At 46.6% G+C, this 26,009-nt stretch overlaps 1 protein-coding gene across 1 annotated transcript in view; it reads right to left on the bottom strand.

Annotated features, from left to right (window-relative positions):
* Akap12 (A-kinase anchoring protein 12) overlaps positions 1 to 22,847 on the bottom strand; it is an 86,176-nt gene extending 63,329 nt beyond the window's left edge. The window contains exon 1 of the mRNA XM_050135771.1: positions 22,525 to 22,847. Coding sequence (XP_049991728.1) covers positions 22,525 to 22,674 — 150 coding nt within the window. The 5' untranslated portion in view covers positions 22,675 to 22,847. The remainder of the gene's footprint in view (positions 1 to 22,524) is intronic.
* Positions 22,848 to 26,009: the final 3,162 nt, after the last annotated feature.

Here is a 26,009-nt window from a genome sequence, read left to right as displayed (position 1 = left end):
TGAGAACGGGCTACATCGTAAGACTTTAATCTCACTAAACAGCAACAAGCCAGGCCCATGTTAATCTCATCAGTTGAAAGGCAGAAACTGAAGGATGCAGAATTGAGTATAAGGGTAGCCAGAGACGACAGCTCATGCAGTCCAGCGCTCTTCAGCCTCCTGAGCCTGCTTCTCTTTTCTGCTGAGTGCTGGGATTCTAGGCATTGCGTGCCTGGCATAGGCTTTCTAGTAAAGGAAAAACATACATATTGCTTACTAAAGCAGTCTAGCCTAAGCTGCATCTGTAAGGGGCAACCATTTCTTTCAGCCCCATCTATCAACTGTCCCCCTTCTCTCTCTGGTGTATCTGGAGGTCAGCAGTAATGGAACAATGTCAATTATGTTACTTCTGTGTGCCCTGGTGCATGGATGTGCGCGCAGGGCAAGGTCAGAGAACAATTTGCAAAAATAGTTCTCTGCTTCCATGCTACGGGGTTTGAGGATTGAACTCAGGTCAGTGCCAGACTTGGCAACACACCCCTTACCTAGGGGAACACCCCCAAGACCAGGACACATCTACCTTTAAATGGATGCAGAAGTAATCACCCCTTGAGCAGTGGTTCCTAACGCTGTGACCCTTTAATAGTTCCTCATATTATGGCGACCCCAACCATAAAAGCATTTTCTTTGCTACTTCATGACTATAATGTTGCTACTGTTATGAATTGTGAATATCTGTGCTTTCTGATAGTCTTGGGTGACCTCTGTGCAAGGGTCTTTTGACTCCTAGGTTAAGAACCACTGCCCTATAGACAAAAGGAACCACTGTATTCTTGGAATATTTTTTTTAAAATGATACAAGGTTTCATTGTGTAGCCCTGGCTGTCCTGCAACTAGCTCTGTAGACCAGGCTGGCCTGGAACTGAGAGACCAACCTGCCTCTGGCTCCTAAGTGCTGGGAATATAGGCGTGCACCACCACTGCCTGACCTCTGACTTCTTTCTGGGCTTGTTTTCTTTCAATGACTGAGAGGAAATAAGATTTAAAGTTGCTTAAGGAATCCCACCCTCCAGACAGCCAAGCCGCCACACTAAGGCTTCCCACGTCACAGCAGGAAGGGGATCCTAAAAGACAACGTTCAATTAAATAGATAGATTAGCAAAGGAGAAAAAGACATTAATGAGCTTTCTTCGGCTTTCATAAAAGCATGGGACTGCGCTGTGACAATCAGTGGCTTCCTAGGGGGACAACAGGAAATAGTTCCGCAGTAAGTTTTCTCCCAGCTTTCCAGTGTACACTTGAGCTACCCCCAGTTCCGGTGGCTTCTCTTCCATGCTGAGCGGGGAAGGCTCTGCCCACCAGACCTCACCATGCTGCAGTTGCTGAGAGACCAGGCATCCAGAACTCGGGGAACTGCATTCCTCTAGGGCTAGAATAGTCACCGCTGGGACGGGATAGCAGACTGTAGAATGAGCCTTGCTTTCTTGGTTCCACTTAAGCCCTAAGCAGACACTCCAACGCTAGTGACAATGTCTTCTTAATCACTTTCAAGTATAAAGCAAACTCTGAGAGAATGAATGGTAAAATTTTAACCCATTCGTGGCTCCAACTAAACATCTGCAACACAGATTAGAAGCACCAGCACTGTGAATTATAAAATTCCTACAGAGATGACTCTGTGGGTAATATGCTTGCTGTAAAGACTGACAACCAGAGTTTGTCCCTAAATGCACATGGTAGGAAGGACCAACTTCCACAAGTTTTCTTCTGTCTCCACGTGAGCACACACACGCACACAAATGCACACACGCACACATGCACATGGGCAAGCACATCCCCACCCACAGCAAGTGCACACACACAAGCATCATCTGTCACACACAAAAACTAATTCCTGTAATTTTAGCATTACACTTAACTTTCATTTCAAAAGATTTTTTTAGTGATCTGTGTGTGTGTGTGTGCACGTGCGCGTGTGCACGAGCACCTATGTGCAGGTCTCCATGGAGGCTAAGAGGCCATCAGGTCCCAGGAAGCTGGAATTACAAACAGTTGTGAGCCACCAGATATGGGTGGGTGTTGAGAGTGTAACTCGGGCCCTCTGAAAGAGCAGCAAGTACTCCTAAAAATATATCCAAGAGTCAGGCGGTGGTGGCTCACACCTTTAACTCCAGCACTCAGGAAGCAGGGGCAGGCAGAGATTTGTAAGTTTGAGGCCAGCCTGGTCTACAGAGCTACTTCAGGACAGCTAGGCTGTTACACAGAGAAACCCTGTCTTGAAAAAAAAAAAAAAAAAGATAGCCAAGAACATAGAAAGATTTGTAAAAACAGCATTTATTTTTCGGCACTAAAAAATTGTATTTCAAGTTCTCTATGCTCGACACTATCAAAATCATGCTTACACATAAGAGTTCACTTTGGCCAATTAATCAAAAACTATTAGACGTAGGCAAACCAGGGTATCACCAATTACTAATTATGTTCACCCCCAAGGTCACTTACCAGCTATCTCCCTTCAGACACAAACTAAACAGTTAAATCCAGTCAAAATGAGCAGAGAAAAACAAGTAATTTTCCAGGACAACAAGATACTCTATTGATGCAATCTACACAAAGCCATTTAAAAAAAAAAGAACCAAAAATCAATAAATAAGTAAACAAACAGAATGAAACTAGCCTTTCTGCATCCTACACAGGGGAGGAATACACACAACCTGAAGAGCTAGCCATCCATTGTCAGAAAGAAGTGGTCTGTGTGCAGGTGGTCCCAACTAGGAGCAGATGTAGGAAAAAATAAACTTCCAACACCTTCTTCTGCCTTGCTGCCAGCATGCCAGTGAAGATGTCTCGGCTTTAATGTTCAAATTCCTAGTTCTATATAATATGTATAGAATATTGTGATCCTTAAAAACTTCTTAAAATCTTCATTTGTGGGTGAGGTGGGTACCTGTGGAGGTCTGGAGACCACGTGAGGTATTGGAATTGACACTCTTCTTCTGTGTAGGTTCCGGGGGGGAAAAAATGAAGGTTGTAAAAGCCCCAAACCCTCTCACCAAAGGATTTTGCTGTGGTTTTTGTTTGTTTGTCTCTTTGTTTTTTCAAGACGGGGTTTCTCTGTGTAATAGTCCTGGCTGTCCTAGAACTCAGTTTGTAGACCAGGCTGGCCTTGAACTCACAGAGACTCATCTGCCCCTGCCTCCCTAGTGCTGGGATTAAACGCCTGCACAACCACAGCCCGAGATGGTATAAAACATTTTTAAAGAACCAGAAGGTCTCTGCAGTAGATGATATTTAATCAGTGTTAAATTGTCTGGTTCAGGGAACAGACAGTTGTGAGGCTGAATGGAGTGAGGTAGCCTGGGACAATACTGAGCTGTCCGAGCAGGAGCTGCTCTGATATCTAAACAGGGCCAGGGCTCACTACCATCAAAGGTAGAAAACACCATGTGGGTGTGGTGGCCCTCTGTAATCCCAGGGTACATTCAGAAGGTAGAGATGGGGTCCCTGGGACAAATTGGTTAGGTAAAAGAACTAAATTGGAGAGCTGGATTTTAGTGAGACCTGCCTCCATAAGTAAAGTGAAGAATGACCTAAGACATCAGATAACCTCTGGCTTCCTTCACATACATGCACACATGCACCTACATACATGCAAACACACATACATGCCATATACATACACAGGAAGGAAGAAAGGAAGGAAGGAGGGAGGGAGGGAGGGAGGGAGGGAGGGAGGGAGGGAGGGAAGGAAGGAAGGAAGGAAGGAAGGAAGGAAGGAAGGAAGGAAGGAAGGAAGGAAGGAAGGAAGGAAAGGTTGGAGAGATCCAGAGCATATGGCAACATGCCCAGCGCTGGGGAAAGAGACAGGAGAATCCCTGGAGGTTGTGGACCATTCAATCAGGCCGATCAGGGAGCTCTAGGTTCAGCGAGAGTCTGTCTACAAAATTAAGGTGATGCACTGGTGACATGGCTCAGAAGTAAGAGCGTGTACTGCTCTGGCAGATGACCCAACTTCAGTTCCCAGCACCCACGTCACACAGCTTACAGCTACCTGGGGAACTGATGCCTCTGGTCTCCGAGAACACCAGCACTCACTCACTCACTCTCACACAAACACACACACGTACACATAATGCAAACATTAACAACTATTTTTTAAAAAGGTGGTGAGGACTGAGTCAGACCCCCATGTTGACCTCTGGCCTCTATGTGAGTGTGCATCCTCCACCACAGACACCGCAGACATGCACATACATGAACACACATGCCATAAGAAGAAAAGGCAAAAATGGAATTGGTGTGATTGAACATGCCTGCAATCCCTGCACCAGAGGATGCAACAGAATTGTGACAAATTCAAGGCCAGCCAGGGCTAAATGACTGGATCTTGAGAGAGAGAGAGAGAGAGAGAGAGAGAGAGAGAGAGAGAGAGAGAGAATGTAAAATGACTGACAACTAACTCCTGTACTTGGAGAGAGGGGTCTTTAACTCATAGAAAGCCTCAGCTCCACCTCATGGACGCTCCTCAACCGTGAATACCATTCTTTGCAGAGCAACATTCCAATCTAGAAATGGTTCTCATCTGAATACCAAGCCAAGGATAAGATTGTGACTCTGTGGTAGAGACTCATGAGGCCCAGGAAAGCCTATGTCTTATTGCCAATGATGTGTAATGCCCATATAGGTCCAGCCTGGCATGTATTGGACACACACTGATTTTAGACATCACCTTTAGCTAGACCTAGTAGGGTGCACTCATCATTCCAGCAGTTGGGAAGATGAGGCAGGAGGATTGCAAGCTGGAGATCACTCTGAAATTAAATAGTCCAGCCCAGTCTTAAAGAAAAAAAGGTGAAAACAAACAGCTGGAGAGAGGGTGGGTGAAGGTGTTTGCTGCCAAGTCTGTCGGCCTGGGTTCAATCCCTGGAACCTGTGGCATGGGAAGTTGGGACTCACCAAAGATGTCTTGTGACCACACATATACATACATACACATGCGTGCACACTCACACTAAGTAAATGGGAAGAGGCCTAGGACTGCAAACACTGCCCAGTTAGGAGTGCTTGCCTGACATGGAACACACACACACGCACACACGCACACACGCACACACACACACACACACACACACACATGTACACACAGAGGGAGAGTAAAAGAGAGGAGGCATAGGACGGCAAACACTGCCTAGTCGGGAGTGCTTGCCTGACATGAACGAAGCCCTTTTGATCCCTGGCGCTGCACACAAGTGTGATCCCAGAACTTGGGAGATAGAAACAAAAGGACCAGAAATTCAAGTTCATCCCTCTGTCCTCCACAAGTGTAAGGCCAACCTGGGCTACCTGAGACCTCAAATGAATAACTTTCTTAAAAGCTGGGGTTGTTATGACCCTCCGGTACAGCTCTTTTCTTCTCTAGTAATCAATCTCTAAAGCTTTCGGTGATCAGACTCAAGGCGAAAATAAATCAGGGTCCTACTCAAGCTCTTATCTGAAGCTGAAATAAACCAGCCGGTCCATTCACAGCATAGGAACCAAGGCTTTGGAGACTCTCCTTCTTCATGACCATAAAAAGCAAGGAGCCGCTGACATTTCCCCGTACTTGAGTTTGCCAGCAGAGGAATTCGCAGCTCCATTCAAACGGGCGGATTGACCTTCCCTTGTTCTTCCTTCGAGTTCACACACACAGGCACGGAACCTCTAGCTTCTCTGCAGGACTGGGGAGAGGTTTGGGGACGTAGTAATTTACAGCTTTCTAGCTCCACAGTAGTCTGATTGTCTCGGGCCCCAGAAAACACGGTCAAAGGAGGGCGCACGAAGGCTAAAGGCGACTTGGGCCAGGACTATCGGCTCCAGCTGAAATTAAGTCTATAAACAGTTATTATTGCGGTCTGAAAGTCAAGTGAAATCTGAAACAAGTTATCTGGATTCTTTGAACAATAAGGTCAACCTGCAGGGGACTGGATCCCGAATTTTCTAAAGCATTCCTGTTGTTGGCTCAGTTTTCTGCTTTATCTCCTAAGGGCCCCTCCCTGTCCACTATCTCCACACCTGGATCCAGTTAAGTAAGGAGGTAAGGAAAAAGGGCTGGGCAGGGTGCTCCTGGCCCCAAACTCAGCACTAGGGAGGCTGAAGCAGGAGGATCAAGAACTCCTTCCTACCCAGCAGGGAAAGCCTGTCTCAAAACAGGCATAGGCAGCCTGATCTACAGAGCTAGTTCCAGGACAGTTAGGCTATGATATAGAGAAACCCTGTCTTCAAAAACAAAAACAAACAGCAAACAAAAAGAAGCAAAAACAAAACAAGAATGACAAAACAAAAACAGGCATAAGGTCTAGGTTTGACTCCCCCCAGCACTTAAAAAAAAAAAAACCTTAATTCATTAACGGTAAAATAAAATCATGGTGGAGAGGCAAGATGGCTAAGTGATTAAAGGTGTTTGCCACGCACACTTGGTAGCCCTAGTTCAAACCCCAGAAATGTTTCACGTTAAGGAAACCTAGGAGGCAGGATTGAGGTGTCTATTAACATTTCAAAACAATGCTCGCTAGCTCTCCCAGTGCGGCCCCTCTCTGTTGCACAATTAATAAAATCCCAGAGACAGAAATTGGGATTAACCCGAAGGTCAGAAAAGCAAAACAGGCAACCATTGGCTCTTACTTCAGTTCAAAATTGTGATCCTGCCTTCAGGAATCTGAGACTAAATCCGAGGGCTGTCTCTTCCTGTTTATAATCCTCTCTAGTTCTGGGATTAAGGGGTGTGCACCACTGGGATTAAAGGCCAGCACCGCCTGATTTCTATGGCAACTAGTGCGGCTACTGGGATTAAAGGTGTGTGTCACCACTGCCTGGTCTGTAAGGCTGACCGTGGGGCTGTTTTCCTCTCCCTCCCAGAGGCTGGACATCCTCTTCCCTTCTCAACTTCTCCTTCCTGTATAACATAAGCCATTGTGGACACTTGGCCTCTTGATCTCCTGGTCCCTTTGTCTGGTCTCTTCTTTCTCTCTTCTCTTGCTCTTTTGTCTACTAGGGCACCCCCCACTCACACACATCACACATATGCACCACATAATTGGTTTGGTTTGCAACAGGGTCTCCCTGTGTAGTCCTGGCTGTCAATGAACTTGCTTTACTGTCCAGCCCTAGTCCTCCATAGATAACGGGTACCACAGTTATCTATAAAAGATGAGCCCCCAGTAGTACCCAGTATTTCCAGATAGGACCCCTGGGTCATTTAATTTGTCTGTTTTCAGACAGGGTCTCTGGTAGCACAAGGCAGCTTCTTATTCAATACAGAAGATGACCTTGAATCTCTGTTCCCTCTGCATCCACCTCCAAGTGCTGAGACAATAGGACCGTGCTACACATTGAACCCAGGACCATGTGTGATGGGTAAATACTGTACCGACTGAACTGTATCTCCAACACCCCAAATCCCCAATTCTTTAAAACCACTGACACCCCTTTCTTGCTAAATGTACTCAACCCCCTCTTCTTTCCCCCTCCTCTCCTTTTGCCTGTTACTTTTATTACTTTGTTTTAATATGTGTGTGTGCATCTATGAGACTGTACGCCACTTGTGCGTGGGTTTCCAAAAAGACCAGAAGAAGGGATCAGATCCCTGGGAGCAGGAGAGATAGGCAATTCTGAGCCTCTGATGTGGGTTCTGGGAACCAAACTCAGATCCTCTGGAAGAGCTGGAAGTTTCATCTCTCCAGCCCCTGCCTATTAGTCATTAAATAAAATTTATCTCAGGACTATGCAGTGACCTCCCCCCCCCAAAAAAAAAAAGTATCCATCCCACATATGCTATTTCTTGAAGACTGAGCTTGAACAACGAATCTGGAACTTTGAATCCAGCTCTCATTCTGCTGCCTGATTTGCCTAAGACTGAAGCATTCTGGGAAAGGAACCAGCTGGGTCCCAGGGCTCAGAGGGACTGACTGCCTGAGAAAGCTTTCCCTGTCCAATGTAATTCTTTAAACCATGACCTACTTCCCTGAATACTGCACCATTCTTTGCATTCCTCCCTGTCTTGAGGGACTCATTTGAAATGTATCACTGTTAGAGTCTGGATACTACCGTTGGGTCTCAGTCACCACAAAATCCCCTCATAGGATAACAACTAAAATATCTATATATTTAAGCATTCTAAAGACCTCAGTTATTACTAAAAGAATTACTAGTTTTCATGTTGATCAAGGCAACCAAGTTTAGTTTATTATAAGTAAAAGACTTAAGATTACCTAATTTCTTACAAGTAAATTTTAGTCCTTGAGGTTTATCAATAAAGGGTGTGTGCATATCTGTGTGTCTGTGTGTGTGTATGTAAATTCATCAACCTGGATTTTAGTTTCATTATAGTTTAGTATTTTTTTGCGTCAATTTTCTACAGCAGTGTGCCAAGACTGGAAGAAATCGTGATAATAAGAAAGAATTTAACAAAAATTTCTAGCATTCTCTACTGCTTGAGTGACTTATTGTCTACAAAACATGGCACAAAGATTATAAATTTCCATTTAAATATCCTCAGTTACAACATAGAAGCTAGAGCTCAACTCTAAATAATGATTTGTTTGTCCGTGTTATTTCTGAAACAATTAAAAAATTCATCATGAGAGATGGTTCAGCGGTTAAGAGCTCCGACCGCTGTTCCATAGTACCTGGGGGTTCAATTCCCAGCACCTACAGACTCACAACCGTCTGTAATGATAGTTCCTGGGGACCCAAAACCCGTACACAGGCATCCACACAGGCAAACACCAATGCACATAAAAACACCAGCATGATGGTGCCCGTCAACATTCCCATCTCTCAGGAGACTGAGGCAGGAGTTCAAGGCTTGCCTGGGCTACAAAGTGAGACTTTGCTTCAAAGATGGAAACAAACAAGAAGTGGCCAGCTCTTAGTGACCTGGAGGCCACTTTCCCCCACCTCACTGCTATTTACACTGCACTGCCTGACTAGAAATTCAGAGAAGGGATAGCACGCGTTGAACTTTCTGTGCAACTTAGTGCTCACACCCCAGTGGAGAAGAGTAATTCCAAACAACAAGTTTCTAAAAGGCAGTCTTCTGGAAAGTCTGTTAGGACTGGGTTTAAATGATCAGTAACAACCACACATATAGCCACCTTTAATCCCAGCACTCAGGAGGCAGAAGGTGGATCTTTGTGAGGTCGAGGCCAGCGGGGTCTACAAGAGCTAGTTCCAGGACAGATAGGGCTATTACAGAGAAACCTTGTCTCAAAAAAACAAAACAAAACAAAACAAAACAAAAGAACCAAACATAATAAAATCTAGCAATTGTTAAAACAAAGGATAACAATACATGGTCTGTAAGCCCTAAAATCAGAAAGCTGAGGCAGGAGGATTAAGAGTATATCTTAAAAATTAGTTAATTAAACTGAGAATAGTGGCATTTGGGGGGTAAAAGTAGGCAGATCTCTGTGAGTTCAAGGTCAGCCTGGTCTGCAGAGTGAATTCCAGGATAGCCAGGGCTGCATAGTTAAGACCCTGTCACAAAAGTAATAAGAATAACAGTAATAATAAAATGAATAAATTTAAAAATAAAATGTTAAGAACTACAAAACAAACACTCCGGCTTATTGCATGACAATCTACACTTCATGACGAAAGCTAACAAGACACAAGGAAGCATCTGTATTTCTTTGTGTTCATGTATGTGTGTGCTCATGTATATGTGAGAATAGGTGCAGGTATATAGAGGCCAGGTCTTCCTCAGTTGTTCATCTTTTAAAATCTCTCTCTCTCTCTCTCTCTCTCTCTCTCTCTCTCTCTCTGTGTGTGTGTGTGTCTAAGACAGGGTTTCTCTGTGTACTCCCTGACTGTCCTGGAACTCACTCTGTAGACCAGGCTGGCCTCAAACTCAGATCCACCTGTCTCTGCCTTCCCAGTGCTGGGTTTGAAAGTGTGTGCCACCATACCCAGCCCCTTTAGATTTTTATTACACGTATTATTGTGCATGTGTGTGTACACACCCATGGCATGGTGCACATGTGGAGGTCAAAGGCCAACTCAAAGGAGTCAGTTCTCTTCTTTTCCCATGTGGGTTTGGAGGACCACACTCAGGCCAGGCGTGGCACCAGCGCCTTCACTCATCAAGCCATCTTGCTGCTCCAACTGTTACTGTTTGTTGAGACGGGGTCTCACTGTGTAGTCCAGGCCTAGAACTGGCTACATAGCCCAGGCTGGCCTCAAACTCACAGAGAACTCTGTTTCTACTGGGATTCAAGGCATGTGCAACCATAGCCCAGCCACAATTTAATTTTTCAGGCCAGAGTCTTTCATGGAACCTGGAGCTCACCAGTTTGGTTGGACAGGGTAGCCAGAAAGCCCCGGGGATATCCTCTTGTCCTTGTTACGCCAGTGGTGGGATTATGGATACATACATTACATGGATGCTGGGATATGGTTCAAGCCTTCATGCTTGGATGATGGCAAGCACGTCATCTCACAGCCTTCCTTTTCTTGTCACCCCTCCCCTTAGGAGGCAGGCTTATTATGTAGCTCAGGCTATCCCTGAACTAGTAGTACTCCTCCCGCTTTAACCCTGCTGAGATTTCAGGGGTGTGTGTGTGTGTGTGTGTGTGTGTGTGTGTGTCATCATGTGTGGCTCAAAGTATCACGGCCTGTCCAGCCAGTATTTTGGCTCACACCTCTATTCCTAATTCTTGAGAGGCCGAATCACGATTATCCTGTGTTAAGGGCTACACAGTACATTTCAGGGCAGCTTGGACTACAGAGCGAAACTGTGCTTAAAATAAAGAGTGACGAGCCCGCAAGATGGCTTCGAGGGAAAAACACTTTGCAAGCAACCCCGAGTTAGGTCCTGGGACTGTGACCCCAACACTGCAACCCCCAACACTACCTGTGAGACAGGAGGTAGAGAAAGAGAGAATTGCCTGGGATTCAAGGCATGTGCAACCATGCCCAGCCACAATTTAATTTTTCAAGCCAGAGTCTTTCATGGAACCTGGAGCTGGCCTGGAGTGCACAGCACAATAGGAACAAGACAGACTTTCTCAAACAAGGTGGAGGGAGAGGACCAACTCCCAGAAGTTGTCCTCTGGCCATACTGAAGCCATAGCACACACAATCCCCCGGCGCCCACCCCCAACAACAACAAACAGGACATTTTAAAAGGAGTGATGCATCGACAGCTGTGACAACTGGAACCCAGAGCCTGCACGGATCTACTCCAAAAGCAACCATACACTCAGACACATAAACTACGAGAGTAAACCGGCCGGCCGCCTTGTCCTTGGCACGGCCTGAACAGCCAACACTGAGTATGTGCATTAACCCCCCAAAAAACACCCTCTCTGAAAGCTAAGATGAGCTGTCCCTGAGACACCTCCTCTCCCACCTTCAAACAGAAGGGGTGCGGTCGACCCTCAGGGACCTCCATTTCCTAATGGAGAAGATTCGTTATGGTAAGTGGTGTTCTGGCAGCTGACCAACTCGCTGCCTTCGCTATTATCTCTTTTCTGTCCACCTTTCCTCCTCTCTATACCCCTTGTTGACCACCATCTACAGATTCCATAGCATTATCCCCTCCTCTTGATGACCTTTGTGCACACCACGCCCAGTCTGTGCTCCCGTGAAAACCACTATTGGAGATGCGTAGCTGAGTGTAGTTAGAAGCATCTCACGATGGTCAGTCAGCCATTACGTAGTTTGCCGAAGCCTGCACCTATATATTTGTATATTCGTATCAGGCTACATAGCCTCGGCTGGCCTCAAACTCAAATCCTCCTGCCTCAGCCTCTTGCAGGTACACCTTCCTGTAAACCCTTATTCGGAGCCCAAATCACTCCTGTCAGGTGATGTTCTTGCTTCATTTCTGCTGCTGTGATAAAAGGCCACCATGACAAAAAGGAACTGATCAAAGAATGGATTATTTGAGCTCAGTTCCAGGTTTCAGCCCATCCTGAGGGGAAGTCAGGACAGCAGGAGATAGAGGACAAAAAGAGAAATGGACGCGGGCGCACTCACCGCTCTGAGCTCGGCTACTCTTACTGCCTCCAGGGCTTCAAAGAACGGTAGCACACCTTCAGGCTGGATCTTTCCCCGGTCCTCCAGATATGCCCGGAAGCCAACCTGATCTAGATCTGTCCTCCTGGACACTCTTTCCAGATGTTTTTAAGTAGTAGCAAGTTAACAGTTTGAAATGTCTCCCTTCAGACTGCAGAGATCCCTCAGAGGTTAAGAGCACTGGCTGCTCTTCCACAGGTCCTGAGTTCAATTCCCAGCAACCACACGGTGGCTTGCAGCCATCTACAGTGAGATCTGGTGCCCTCTTCTGGCCTGTAGACAGACATACGTGCAGACAGAACACTGTACCCATAATAAATAAATAAATCTACAAATGGTCCAAGATGTGTGGGAGGCTGAACCAGAAGCATCACTTGAACCTGGGAGTTCAAGGGCCAGGCTGAAAAACACAGGGAATCTTGTTTTGTTTTGAGACAAGATTGCACCTGACTTGATTTGTAACCTCATCTGACTCCTAAATCTTTCTCCTTCGTCAGCTTTACCCAGTGCTGGGATTACAGGTTAAGGGCCTGAATAGTGATTGTGAGTCTTTTTTTTTTAAAGGGGGGTTGCTTTTTGTTGTTTTAGTTTTTAGGTCTTTATTATTAATGAGGAAAGGTATATATGATGCGTTCGTGTTAAGTCGGGGCACACACAGACTATGGCATATGTATGGCGGGCAGTCAGAGGACAACTCTGTCGTGGGTTCTGTGGATCAAACAAGTCATTGGGCTAGTGTGGCGAATGCCTTTACCTGCTGAGCCACTAGCTAGCTGTTCCCCTCACTTGCTGGGTCTTCCTGACCGCCCTGCGCCAAGCCTGTACTCTGCTCAGATTTCACTGAGCCGGCAGACATCGGAGCCAACAGCATCCTTAGAAAATGTTCGCTGGTCATCTCCCTTTGCTACCTCACGCCCCACCTGTCTCCATCTGGTCCTTCCCAGTTTCATCCTCCACCTGGGGGACCTTCTGCGTCTGCACTCTGTTCTGTGTCGAGCTTACAATCACTTTTAAAGCTCTCCACTGTCGGAGCAATTCTTACACCATTGGGTGAAACGTGATGTATCATCCCTTTTCCATTATCCCCTTAAAAAGATCCGTCTCCTTAATATATCCTTCTCGCCTCCTCATTAATGGTCTTTGATGTGGCTAGAATACTTTTCCAAAATACTCTTTGCTTTTTTTTTTTTTTTAAGATTTATTTATTATGTATACGGTGCTCTGCCTGCATGAATGGCTGCAGAGGGCGCCAGATCTCATTACAGAAGGTTGTGAGCCACCACCATGTGGTTGCTGGGAATTGAGCTCAGGACCTCTGGAAGAGCAGCCAGTGCTCATAACTGCTGAGCCATCTCTCCTGTACCGAACTCTTTGCTTTTCAAAGTAGTTATCTGGAAAAATTTCTCTACACGGTTATGGACCAATGGACGGCAGTTCCGTCCTTTCTCGCTTCTCCTAAATCCGTCCCTGAATACTGAATCTGAAGGGTCCCTCCTTTCCAGCCCCACCCTGCGGTGTTGCCTCCAATGCTGCGTGCTTTCCTTTCGCTCACAGCATCTAACCGGGTGCCTTGTGAACACTACGTGCTTAAGAATTATCTGCTTGGCCGGGCAAGGGGTGGTGCACAACTTTAATCCCAGCACTCGGGAGGCAGAGGCGGGTGGATCTCTGTTTTCTACACTGGAGATCCAAGCCAGAAAAACTGTCATCGCTGGGCTTTATCCCCAAGCTCAGAAATATGGACACAGTTCCTTTTCCCTTAGAAACAGGGTCTCTCTGTGTATCCAAGGCTAGCCTCAGTCGCTCCCTCCTTTGGCATCAGCCTCTCAAACGCTAAGCCTACAGGTATGTGCAATCATGCCTGGATCATACTTATCACATGCTTATCACATGCTAAGAAGTTTAGAAAACAATGCCCAATTTCTGCATTTTTTAATACTCCAGTGGGCATGAACTCACCACTCACCTCAGTCGTGAGAAGCAAGGATGTGAGATATGAAATAGAAAAAAAATTTCCCATATTTTTTTTTTTTTGAGACAGGGTTTCTCTGCATTAACAGCCCAGGCTGTCCTGGAACTCTGTAGACCAGGCTGGCCTCCAACTCACAGAGATCCGTCTACTTCTGCCTCGCTGGTGCTGGGTTTAAAGGCGTGCGCCACCACCCTTTAAACCAATATGGTTGGTGTTATAATTAACCAGATGTTTTTAATTTAGTATACAAATACAGAGGGAAGTTGTCTGAATTTTTTAATTGAAACAGACATATGCATATGTAGAAACAGATTCAACAAGAGAGATTGTGTGACCCATGGCATCAGAGTAATAGAAAACATATATGGACAATAAAACCAGAGTTCTCCTTTTAGACATAAAACTAAACTTTCTTTGATGGATTAAGATCTAAATGGGAGGGCTGGAGAGATGGCTCAGCGGTTAAGAGCACTGGCTGCTCTTCCAGGGGTCCTGAGTTCAATTCCCAGCAACCTCATGGTTGCTCACAGCCATCTGTAATGAGATCGGTGTCCTTTTCTGGCCTGCAGGCATAAATGCAGGCAGAACATTGTACACATAATAAATAAATAAACAAATAAATAAATATTTTTTTAAAAAAAGATCTAAATGAGATGGGAGCCTAACTCAAGGGTGGAGTCTGTGCTGGCACGTGCATGCATGTGGTGGGGTGGGCACAGGGGACTAGGCTCGATCTGCAGCACTCATCTATAAACCAGGTCTTGGGAGGTTGAGGCAAGCTCAAGGCCAGCCAGAACTAAGTAGCAAAGACCTGTCTCAAAATAAAGTAAAATAAATAAATAACCCCCTAGGACCTTGTGCGTGGTAAGCAAGTGTCCTCTACCCATAAACCTCCACCGGACAGTTTGTACACACACTCCTGACACAGCTTGTGGGCACCAGCCTCCACCCAACATGGCTCCTGCAAAGGTGCCTCCACCCACAGCATACTTCGTAGGAGGATAATTTCCTTTTTCCTTTATTTTCTTCTCTAGATACTTGAGAGGGAAGAAATCTGACACCTTCCTTTCCACCCACACAAGCTCCAACCTTAATGAGTCTGGGTTTTCACCTAAGCCTTGAACACTAGGGAGAGAGAACACACACACATACACACGCACACACACACACACACACACACACACGCATGCACGCACGCACACACGCACGCCTATAATCCCAAGCCTACCATCCCAGCACTTGGGAGGTAGAGAAAGAAGGCTCAGGAACCCAAGGGCAAGATTTGGCTGCATAGTGATTTCAAGGGAGGAGTATCGGCCTTTGAGATAAAATCCTATCTCCAAATCAAAGAAAAAGAAAAGCCCTGATAATACAAAACAAGAGTAATCACAAACCCACATCCTTTCCTCCCCTAGCACCAAGGCCCAGGATCCAACCAGTGAGTCAAAGAATCAATCACAGAAGGACAAAGGGCAGGAAAGGTGGCTCAGCACAGGACAGGGGTTCGGTTCCCAACACTCCCATGGTGGCTCACAACCACCTGTAACTCCAGTTCTCCACGATCTGATGCCCTCTTCTGGCCTCCACGGGTACCAGGCACATGTGGTAAGCATATCATATTTTCAGGCAAACACACTTATGAAATAAAAATGAATCCTCCCCCCTTTTTTTCTTTTTAGTTTTGCTTTTTCAAGACAGAGTTTCTTTCTGTAACAGTCCTGGCTGTCTTGGAATTCATTCTGTAGACCGACCAGGTTGGCCTCGAACTCACAGAGATCCACCTGCCTCTGCCTCCTGAGTGCTGGGATTAAAGACCTGTGCCACCACCGCCCACAGGTTTTGTTTTGTTTCTTAAACTAATGTTATAGTAGCCCTACCAGCAAGACCAGTCATTGAATAACAGCACCTGCTGCTAAGCCTGAGGACCCAAGTTCATGCTCTGGGATGTGGGAGAACTGGAGAACTGACTCAGACCTGCACACCCTGGCCATGGTACTGTATGCGCATGTGCTAACACAGACAATACATTACATACCCTCCTCCTAGCCTACCTTGCTCTGTAGTATTTCTACTTTGCTTCTTTTTCTGAGACAGGGTCTCACTGTGTAGCCCTGACTAGCCCCAGAACTCACAAAGGGCCTGGCCTGCCTCTGTCTCCCAGTGCTGGGATTAAATGGCGCGCCACCACGCCTGGCTGCTGCTGTCTTGTTTTTAAATGTTTTGGTTAAGAGAGCTGAAAGTTGGGTTCAGGATTTCAACAGATGGAGGTCTTAACTGCTTTCTCAAAATGCTGAATGTCATATATTCCAGTTCCACAGTACACAAAGGACAGCCCACACAGAGCTAACTACACAGGTTAGGTTAGTGATGAGCATAGCCTCCCGTGATCCTTTTCTTCCACAGGTGTTCTGTTCCCTAAACCCTGAATATATTTGAAAACTTACAGAAGACAATAAAAAACAGGCAGCTTCATTAGGTTGAAGACAAAAACACCTTTGTACTTGCGTGGTGTGGGGGCGGGAATGAAACTCAGGGCTTCCCACCTGCTAAGAACAGGCTATGGTTCTCAGCTACCATCCAGGCCTCAACTCATGGATACTATTTCTTTGTGTTGATTGCCCTAAATTTCACAGGAAGCAGGGGTTTTGAAGGAGCTCCTCCACTGGGCCCAAAGGATCTGGGCAAAGTGGGCTGCCTCCTCCTGCTAAGTTCCAGGCCACCAAGCTGAAACCAAATTGTTTATCTGACCTGCAAGGTATCAAAAGATAAAGAGATAGATAACAAGCAACCCCAGCTCTGTGTGATGCAGTGCCTACAGCCATCCTAACCCTCAAGAGACTGGGGCAAGGAGTGCCTGGTGTGAGCCTGGGTTACATTGAGACCCTGTCTTAAAAAATAAATAACTAAATAAATAAAATCCAACCGAACAGGACAGTTTTAGCTGTATAGAGTCCCCTCTGTATTAAGCTTTACAAGATGTGTAATTTTTGGTTCCGTGTCTGGTTTCCTCAGTCCTTTTTCTCCTATGACATCAATCTCAACCCAGCTCATCTGGACAGTCATTCCTTAGAAGAGGTTTCTGATCTAGAAGCACAGAAGCCCACTAAAGCGGAACTCAATCCGGCATGCCTATAACCCCAGTTACTAGGAGCTGAGGACAAGAGCCACATCAGCCCCGGGACCTGAGACCAGTCTAGGCAAGGGGAAGAAGCTTGTCTCATGCATACCCAGAAAGGTTAATAGATCTTAAACTAAATATATTATACATTTGTCTATCTAAAAAGTGTGTGCGCTCGTGCCCAGTGGAGGCTCTGCAGAGGTCAGAGGAGAACAACAGGTGGCCAGTTCAGTTACTTTCTGCTTTATTCCCTTGAGACAGGGTCGCTCTAAGCCTGGAGCTCCCAGCTGTCAGACTAACCAGGCAACAGTGACCTGGTACTGGGATGACAGGCTACAAAACCAAGCTTTTAATGTGGGTGCTGGGGACTCGCACACTGGTTCTCGCAATCGGGCGGCAAGTACACTTACCAATAGCCCAGGCTGACCTCAAACTATGTAGCCATATTCTTTCACCTCCTGGCAATCCTAAATGACTTGAAACCTAACTCACTCCTCCATCACCAATGTTCAGCTGTTTTTGTTTGTTTAAGTTTTGAGGCCTTTTTACTCTGTATCCCAGGTTAACCTGCAACTCACTATCTAGCCCAGGCTGGTCTTGAACTTGCTATGCTCCTACCTCGGTCTCTCAAGGGCTGTGATGACAAAGGTGCACGCTTGCTGGGTTTAGTCTCTGAGATAGCCAGAGAACAGCCCCCTCTTGTCAAGGGGAAAATCTGCTGGAATATAGGTAACACACGCAAAAACTCCACCTTCCTCAGTAGAGGAAGAATCTGAGGTTTAAGGATAGCATCCTCTACATAGTGAGTTTGGAGTCAGCTTGGACTATCACACACACACACACACACACACACACACACACGTAATCATTTATTTAAAAACAAAGATTAAAAGCAAAGGTTACTTCAGAGGCATTCTGAGTGCCAAATTTGACCTTCAATTTGGCTCCAGAAATTGAGATCGACCAGGGCAATGGAAGCCCATTCGTTAGTCACTGGTCGGTCAGGCAGCAACTGAATGAATATAAGCTTGCAGAGCACCGAGTTTATAAACACGCAGTGGAGGGTGTGAGAAGCCAACCTCACCATCCCCAAGAGTAGCCACAAAGTCTCAAAGCCGGCAAATAACCGACCAGGCCATTTCCCCCTAGGATTTGCATATGAAGACTGAAGCCTGACCACGGGACTCCCTGCATTTTACCGAAGTGTGTCGAGATAAAACCAAAACACAGGGCATTGAAATGTTAAACTTGAGCAATCAAAGGTTTAACTCTATTGGCCTGAGGTTGTGAGCTTGCTTGGCAAGCCCCAAAACAAGAGAAAGAGGAAGAAGATATTGTTTAACTCCCAGAAGCTAGAGATGGCTCAATGGCTAAGCACACTTATTGTCAGAGGACTGAAGGGATCCCAGCACCCACACCAGGGAGCACACAACAGCCTGGAACTCCTGCTCCAAAGAATCTGAAGCCCACTCTGGCCTCCACGGCATGTGCACACACAACCACACACACACACACACACACACACACACACACACACACAATATGTAATAATTTCTTTAAAAACAAAGATGCTGGGTGGTAGTACACAGGAGGCTGAGGCTGGCAGGTCTCTGAGCTCAAGGCCAACCTGGTGTACAAAGCCAGGTCCATGACAGCCAGGGCTATACAGAGAAACCTTGCCTCAAAAAGCATACAAATGTAGGGCGGTGGTGGCACAGGCCTTTAATCCCAGCACTCTGGAGGCAGAGCCAGACGGATCTCTGTGAATTCGAGGCCAGCCTGGTCTACAAGAGCTAGTTCCAGGACAGGCTCCAAGCGCTACAGAGAAACAATGTCTCAAACAAACCAACAAACAAATAAATAAATAAAGTTTTAAAAAGCATACAAACAAACAAGTTTAGCACTCTATGTGGGCATGTGGCAGAATTCAATTAGGAATCTGCCTTTGGGGACTCTGAGGGAATAATTGCTAACTAAAGTCACCAGAAAAGGGCATGGGGACTGTGTTAGTGTACACGCTCTGGGTTCCCTTTCTAGCATCCAATAAATAATAAAATATAGACTTTACACAGATGCCGTGAGGAAACCCATTTCTTTATATGTTGATCTAAGATTTTAAAAAATATATTAACAGAAAAGAAAGGAAGCTGAATAGAGTGTTGGCTCCCAGTTGTAATTTCAGAAGCTGGAGGCTGAGGCAGGAGGATCAAGTTCAAGGCCAGCCTGGGATGCACTGGGAGTTTCCAGGAGAGCCTGGGCTACAGAAGGACTCCTTGTCTAAGAAACAAAACAAAAACCCTAAACCAACTGATTTACTAAATGTGTAGCATGTATGATATAAATGTTTGACAATGCATACAGAAAAAAATCTGATTATAATCTTTAACGATTAATTACATAAAAAGGAAAAAAGAAAAGATCATTCTACCCAAAAAGGGGAAAACCGTATACGATCTAGTAAACCTCCCCCAAATGTCTTTACATCCATCAAGATTATATATTCATGATGTAACCCATAAGTAACTCAGTGTATGTGTCATCTGAGCAAAATAAATAAATAAATAAAAGCAAAAAAAAAAAAAAAAACAAGCAAAGTTTCACATAGCCCTGACTGGCTTCAAAGGCAGTCACGGCAGTCCCCCTACCTCGGCCTTCCGTGCTAGGACTGCAAATGTGGGCTTCCAGACCCAGCCAAGCCACTACTTCCAAAGAACAAAACAAATCTTCGTCTCTGCGTTTCTCCCTCCATCGTCTCCTCCATCTACTAATTACGAAATAAGCTAGATTCAGTCACTTTCTGATAAATAAACCTAATAAATCAAAAGGAGGTTAGAGGTGAAGCAGGGGAAAGACAGCTGGCATTTGCCGACAAAAACCCAAGGGCCAATAGCATCACTTCTCTCCATCTAAGTCCCAACATGCCATGCCAGGAACCATGCCTCACACAGAGGGCAGTTTGTCAGCAAAATCAGAGAGGCTCTTACCTTGTGGAGCATGCAGACCAGCCAAGCTATTAGTTTAAAAGCCCCTAAATCCACAATGTAGACTCTACCGGGAAGGGACCAAAGGGCTAAGGCGCCAAGAGTGACAGATGGGACCTCTCCACCTTGGAAGTCAGGGACTGGGGCTTAAGATAGAGAGCAAGGGTAGAATTTGGGGGTGCCAAATCATTCTTAATTCTGAGGTCCTATTGAAAAGTCTTAGGTCAAGAAAGCCTGCGTGATCCGTGGGATGAAATGAAGGAACACATATATATTCCAACAAGCACATGCAAGTGTATCGATCCATCTCCAAATTGATACCTGGGAAACTGGCCAACGCATTAAGGATGCTGTGGCTGTGGATGTCACTTAAGTCATCTTATGAAAGAGATTGAATGTTTCAAGATGGCGGTTGCCTAGGATGGAGAAAGGAGATACAGGTTGGGGGTATATGGAAGGTGGAAAAGAAAGGAATGGATTTTTTTTAAGTAAACAAATGTAATTTATTGGGAAGGGGATATGGTCCATATTTCAGTGTAAACAGATAATACTACTTCAAGTCGTGAAAAAACCGAGGTAAGGAATGCCTCCTGACTACAAATTTTTGGCAGTTATACCTTATAATTGCTGTATTCCAAACCGGAACTATGCTGACAGCAGCGGTCGTCAAAACATGGGGTGGGGCTGTGCGACGTCTCACCAGGCAGAGCTGGCTGCAGGAGTTCAAGGCCACGGCTCAGGGAGGTAGGAGAGAACCAGCTCCACAGGGCTGCTGTCTGACCTTCACACGTGAGCACCAGGGCACATTTACCCCTCCCCTACACACAGATCATGCACACACCTGTACTCTTTCTGGTCTACATGAGCTCATTCCAGGACAGGCTCCAAAAGCTACAGAAAAACCCTGGCTCAAAAGAAAAAAAAAAAAAAAAAGGAAAGAAAGAAGTAAAAAGAAAAATAAAGATTGTTACACAGTATTCAAATGTAACTGAGGCATCCAAAGGATGGAGACTGTACCACAGAAGGTGAGGTGAGGTTAGGAAACCTAAGCATCCCAAGCGAAGCGGTGAGGACGCTGGATTTTACAAGTAGCAATTAGTTAAAAAAGTGGAGGTAAAAACTCTTAAGTGGCACCGTCAGCCTATACTATAACAGGACAACTAAAGAGGTCAAGGGGATAGGTCCGACTTCTGTGAGATTTACCTGGACCTCAATGGTTTTTGTTCTACACAGAAAGATGTTTACATTTCCAGAGACATTCCTAACGGTCCTCTCTACTCTCTATCCCCAAATTCAGCCATTGGTTGATTTTTCTTCAAGTTGTTTGGTTGTTCACATGTTTTGTAGGAAGAGCATAAATCCACCTATGTGAAGTCTTGCTCACAAACACGTGCTGGAAAACAGCTAAAATGCCATGTCGCCAGCCGGGCGTGGCTGCAAAGTCATTTGAGAGGCTGAGGCAGGAGGATTGCCACTAGTTGGGCCAGTTCGTGAGTTCCAAGCCAGCCTGGTTAGAGGGAGACTGTCTCAAAAAACAAGTAAGCAAATTAATTAACAACCCCGAACAACAACAAAAGAAAAACAACTAAAGAAAATACTATAATAGAATAAGACACAAAGATAGAGGCTGTGTTGTACCAGATGAAATATTCCGACCTCGAACCAAGCAGGCCTGGAAAACGCAGTATTTCTAGAGATTTTCAGTAGACTCGACAGAAAGAGTGTATGGAACGCTCGCTTAAGCCTTTGCCTACATCGGTGGCAAACTTCTAACTCCAGTATTTGTTTATCCGACTGAGTCCACAGGCAGCAAACTGTGAGAAAGGGAGACAGGATGCCAGGAGCTTTGCCTAGCCCTCCATTGGTGCTTCTGCTCTGGTTCTCTCTGTCTGGAACAGAGCTACACGCCAGGCTCTCTGCATCAGCTAGGCGGTGTCCCAGGCGCTGCCGCAGGACTCTGAGTACCAATCCGGTGGCCCGGGTGGAAGCTGGTGTCAAGGCCAATACTGGGTGGGGAACCTAGGACCCAGGTTAGCAACGCTCCAAAACACGTTCCGACTTTCCCTCTCTGGGACCATGTACCTGGGGGGGTGTGAGTAGCTTCAAATGCCTGGCCATGGTCAGTTCTTATGGATGCCCCACCGGCCATCCCCCAGGCTGCCAGCCCACCGGAAGAGAGGGAAGGCTGGAGAGCGGCGGGCAGGGGCAGATTTGATGGCTGCGGAAGGGCTAGGTCGCCGCCCTTAGGGACCCACGACAAAGATGCCAGCCCCGCCCCGGTGCGACAGACCCCGAGAGCCTGCAAAGGGCTGCGCTCGAGTTTGCAGCCGGTCTGCACCGGCGAGAAGTTGTGGCAGGCGGAAACCGCCAGGACGCCCCATCTCCATCCCGCCCCACCCAGGCAGGTGGCCGCAGCATACCTTGGTGGCGGGGTCCGCCTCGGCAGGTTCTTCAGCTGCTCCTGGTGCTTCCGCTGCGGGCCCGTGGCCACTGAGCTCCAGCTCACTCGGCGTGTCGCTCCCCGCCGGCTGCTCGGGACTCCGCTGCTCGGTAGAACTGCCTGCGCCCATGGCTCAGTGGCTCTTCTATACCCGCTGGCTAGCGGCCTTCCAGGGACCGCGGGGACGCCGAGGGGCTAGGGGACGTGCTCCCAGGACCACGGGGACTAGGGGTGAGGAGCACCGGCTCTCCGCGATCCTGCTGAGAACGCGCCCGGACTGCGAATGAAGGGGACGCGCTCGTGGCAAACTCCTTAAAAGAAAAAAAAAAAAAAAAAAAGCCACCTCGTAGCCTCCTCCCCCCTCCTTGTTTTTCCCTCCCTTTATCACATGAGCACAGCCCAGACACGCCTTGCAGCATCTCCCCCTAGGCTGCTAGGACCAGAGGCTCCGCCACCAGGTTCCCAGCAGCCCACCCCACCCCCCAGGGCTCCTCAGGTCCCTAAAGGAGACTAGAGCTTTGGGATCTGTCCCGGGGCTGAAGAAGATTCAGGGACAAGCAAGACAGAAGGGGGAGGCAGCAAAAGCTTTGTTTTTTAATTCAATGATTGATACCCCAAGGTTGGAGTTTCTGCCGCCCTGGGGATTTGCATCTGGCCAGGCGCGAACCCAAATCCCCATTTGCTTTTCTTCAGATTGTGTTTGACTTGACGCATTTGTTCCAGCCTTCTCTCCTTTAGCAGGAGAAAGGAAGCGCTCCTGGGCTGCTCCCGAGCCTGGCCATATTAGGTCGGCTCACGTGGCAGGAGCTGGGAAACCCAGAGGTTGATGCAGTCAGGCCACTGCTGAGGTGGGCCCAGCGTCCCCGTGGTCCCAGCCAGTGATGTCAGCCGATGCCATCAACAGAGCTCACCGCCCTCTTTCCCCAGGGAACGCGGGGGAAATGAAGCTGTTACAGGAAATGTGCCTGTCCTTTGAGGTCCGATGCTGGAGGTTACACATCCAGGCCACTTGCCTCTGCTGACGCCGAAACACCACGTTGGCTTAGGTCTGTTCAGTCACCATTGGTATCCTCCAATCATGAAGATTCCGAACACTAGCCAAGGGGCTTGTCTGTTTTCTTCTGCCCCTTGATTAAATAATCATTCTATGAGTGTCGCAGCCAATAAGTCTTTGACTCTAATTGAAATTTCGTTGGATTATCCCGCTCTAAGCCGAGGGTGACTATAAAACAATCAATCTGAGGTGAGCCAGGAGTTCTGCTCACACTTATAATCCTGATACCTGAGTGAAAGAGGCAAGAGCTCACCTTCAGCCTCAGGCCCCCTCCTCGGTTGGATAGTGAATTCCAGCCCAGTTTGAGACTCTGTTGGTGAATGGATTAAGGAAGATGTAAAAAAACAACAAGAGCACCGAGCCTAGGTGCTAGATGAATAGCTCATCCCAGGTTCAGTACAGGTGAGCTGAGTGTCAACGGATACGCTAACTTGGTTCCTTATTCGTTGTCATACAAGAACATATCGGGAATCACTCAGTAGTTTTTCAAGATAGAATTTGTTTTCCTGGGCCTGGAGAGATGGCTCAGTGGTTAAGAGCACTGGCTGCTCTTCCAAAGGATCCAGGTTCAATTCCCAGCACTCCCATATCAGTTCACAAAACTGTTTGTAATTCCAGTCCCATGGGATCTGAGACCTTCATAACAGACATTCATGCAGGCAAAACACCAGTGCACATAAAATAAATCATTTAAAAATTTGTTTTCTCAATTATTTTATTTTTGAGGATATACACAAAGGAGAATTTCTCTGGAGTTTATTCTTTTAAAAAGATTTTCAGGCTGCTAGCTTGTAGTTATTTGGGAGCCTATATCACCTGTCTCAACTTGTTTTGGTTTCTGGTGTTTTGTTTGTTGAGACAGAATTTCACAGGATGGTCCAGGCTAGCCGTGAGCGCTCTAGCCCAGGTCTCTGGAGAGAAGACAGTGCAGACTTGAGAGACCACACCCTGCTTTAACTTAAAGTTTGACTGTTTGGAGAATATTAGCATCTTAAAGTGTTGGGGAGTGGAGGCCTTGGGCGAGTGAGACAAGCGCTCTAGCAGTGAGCTGTGTCTCGGCATTCTCACCTTGTAATGGGTACTGTTCAGAAGACATTGCATAGATCATCAATACACTCCTTACAACAACCCGATGGCAGACATCCTATTGTCCTCGTTTTACCGGTAGAGGTCGGGGAGGGAATTAACTAAAGAAATCAAATTTTGTGTGCCCTGGGTTTCCCAGTTGGTAGCTGGAAGAGCAAGGCACCCACTGGGCATGGGACTTCCAAACCCACACTCAGTCACCACACAACACTTTCTTCTCCCGCAAGCTGCTTTCAGTACCCAACCCCTTTCTCTCAAGGATGTTAGTGAAAAGAGACGTTTTGATCTCAGGGTGGTAGGAACTTGAAAAATACAGTTGAAGCAGTTTGAGAACCTGGGTGTGGTTCCGAGGTAGAGCCCTGGATCATGTGCTTTGGGTTCTATCTCCACACCAGAATGGGGGAGGGGCTTATTCGAGAACAAAGAAGTCCGCAGCAGGGGGTATTACCCAGACCGATTGCTTTGACACAAACGGTATCAACGTCCCCCCCATTCTATGAGATTATGCTGTTCAAGTTCTTGGGAAATTCTTGATAAAGCTTTTCACATCAGTAGCCTCGAAATGTTCAGAAAAGATTTCAAGGCCAGAGATTTCCAGCTAGCCACGTGCAGGCCCCGTGCTGAGGAATACGTTTTTCTTATTTTTCAATAGTGAAACTGAGGGGACGGGAGATGGCTCAGTCAGATGGTGCAAACACAACGGGGGGCCTGAGTTTAGGTTTTTAGCATCAGCATATACAGTCTAGTGAGGTGGGCTTGTGACTGCAGTCCCAGCAAGGGGGGGAGGGGTGAGGGAGGACTGTGATCAAGAGGATCTCTGAAGACTCTTGGCCAACCTAGACAAGTCAGCGAGAGTTCCTGTCAGAAAAGGACAACCTCAAAACCCTGAGATTTTGTGGTGCACGTCTTTAATCCCAGTACCTGGGAGGTGAAGGCGGGCAGAACCTTGTAAAGGGTTCCAGGGAAGTTCCAGGCTGATCTGGGTCACATAGTGCCACCCTGTCTCAAAACCAAAACGAAACCAACCGAAACACCTGGAGAGCAACCTGAAGAGCAGCTGAGGAAGGCACCTGCATAGACAGCTGCCCCACATGGCCTCAAATGCACGTGCACACTCACCCCGGAACACACACACATGCCACCCCCGACTCATTAAAATAAGCAAAACACAAAACAGTGGCACATCCTTGCAATCCAAGCGCCTGTAACTACAAGAGCCTCTGTCTTAAAAAAAAAAAAAAAAAAAAAAAAAAAAAAAAAAAAAAAAAAAAAAAAAAAAAAAAAAAAAAAAAAAAAAAAAAAAAAAAAAAAAAAAAAAAAAAAAA

The sequence above is a fragment of the Alexandromys fortis genome, unplaced genomic scaffold, assembly GCF_014885135.2.
Source record: "Alexandromys fortis isolate MF-2015 unplaced genomic scaffold, M_Fortis_MF-2015_v1.1 scaffold_23, whole genome shotgun sequence".
Lineage (NCBI taxonomy): Eukaryota > Metazoa > Chordata > Mammalia > Rodentia > Cricetidae > Alexandromys > Alexandromys fortis.
The sequence above is the reverse complement of the archived record's forward strand: the minus strand, read 5'-3'. Positions and strand labels throughout refer to the sequence as shown.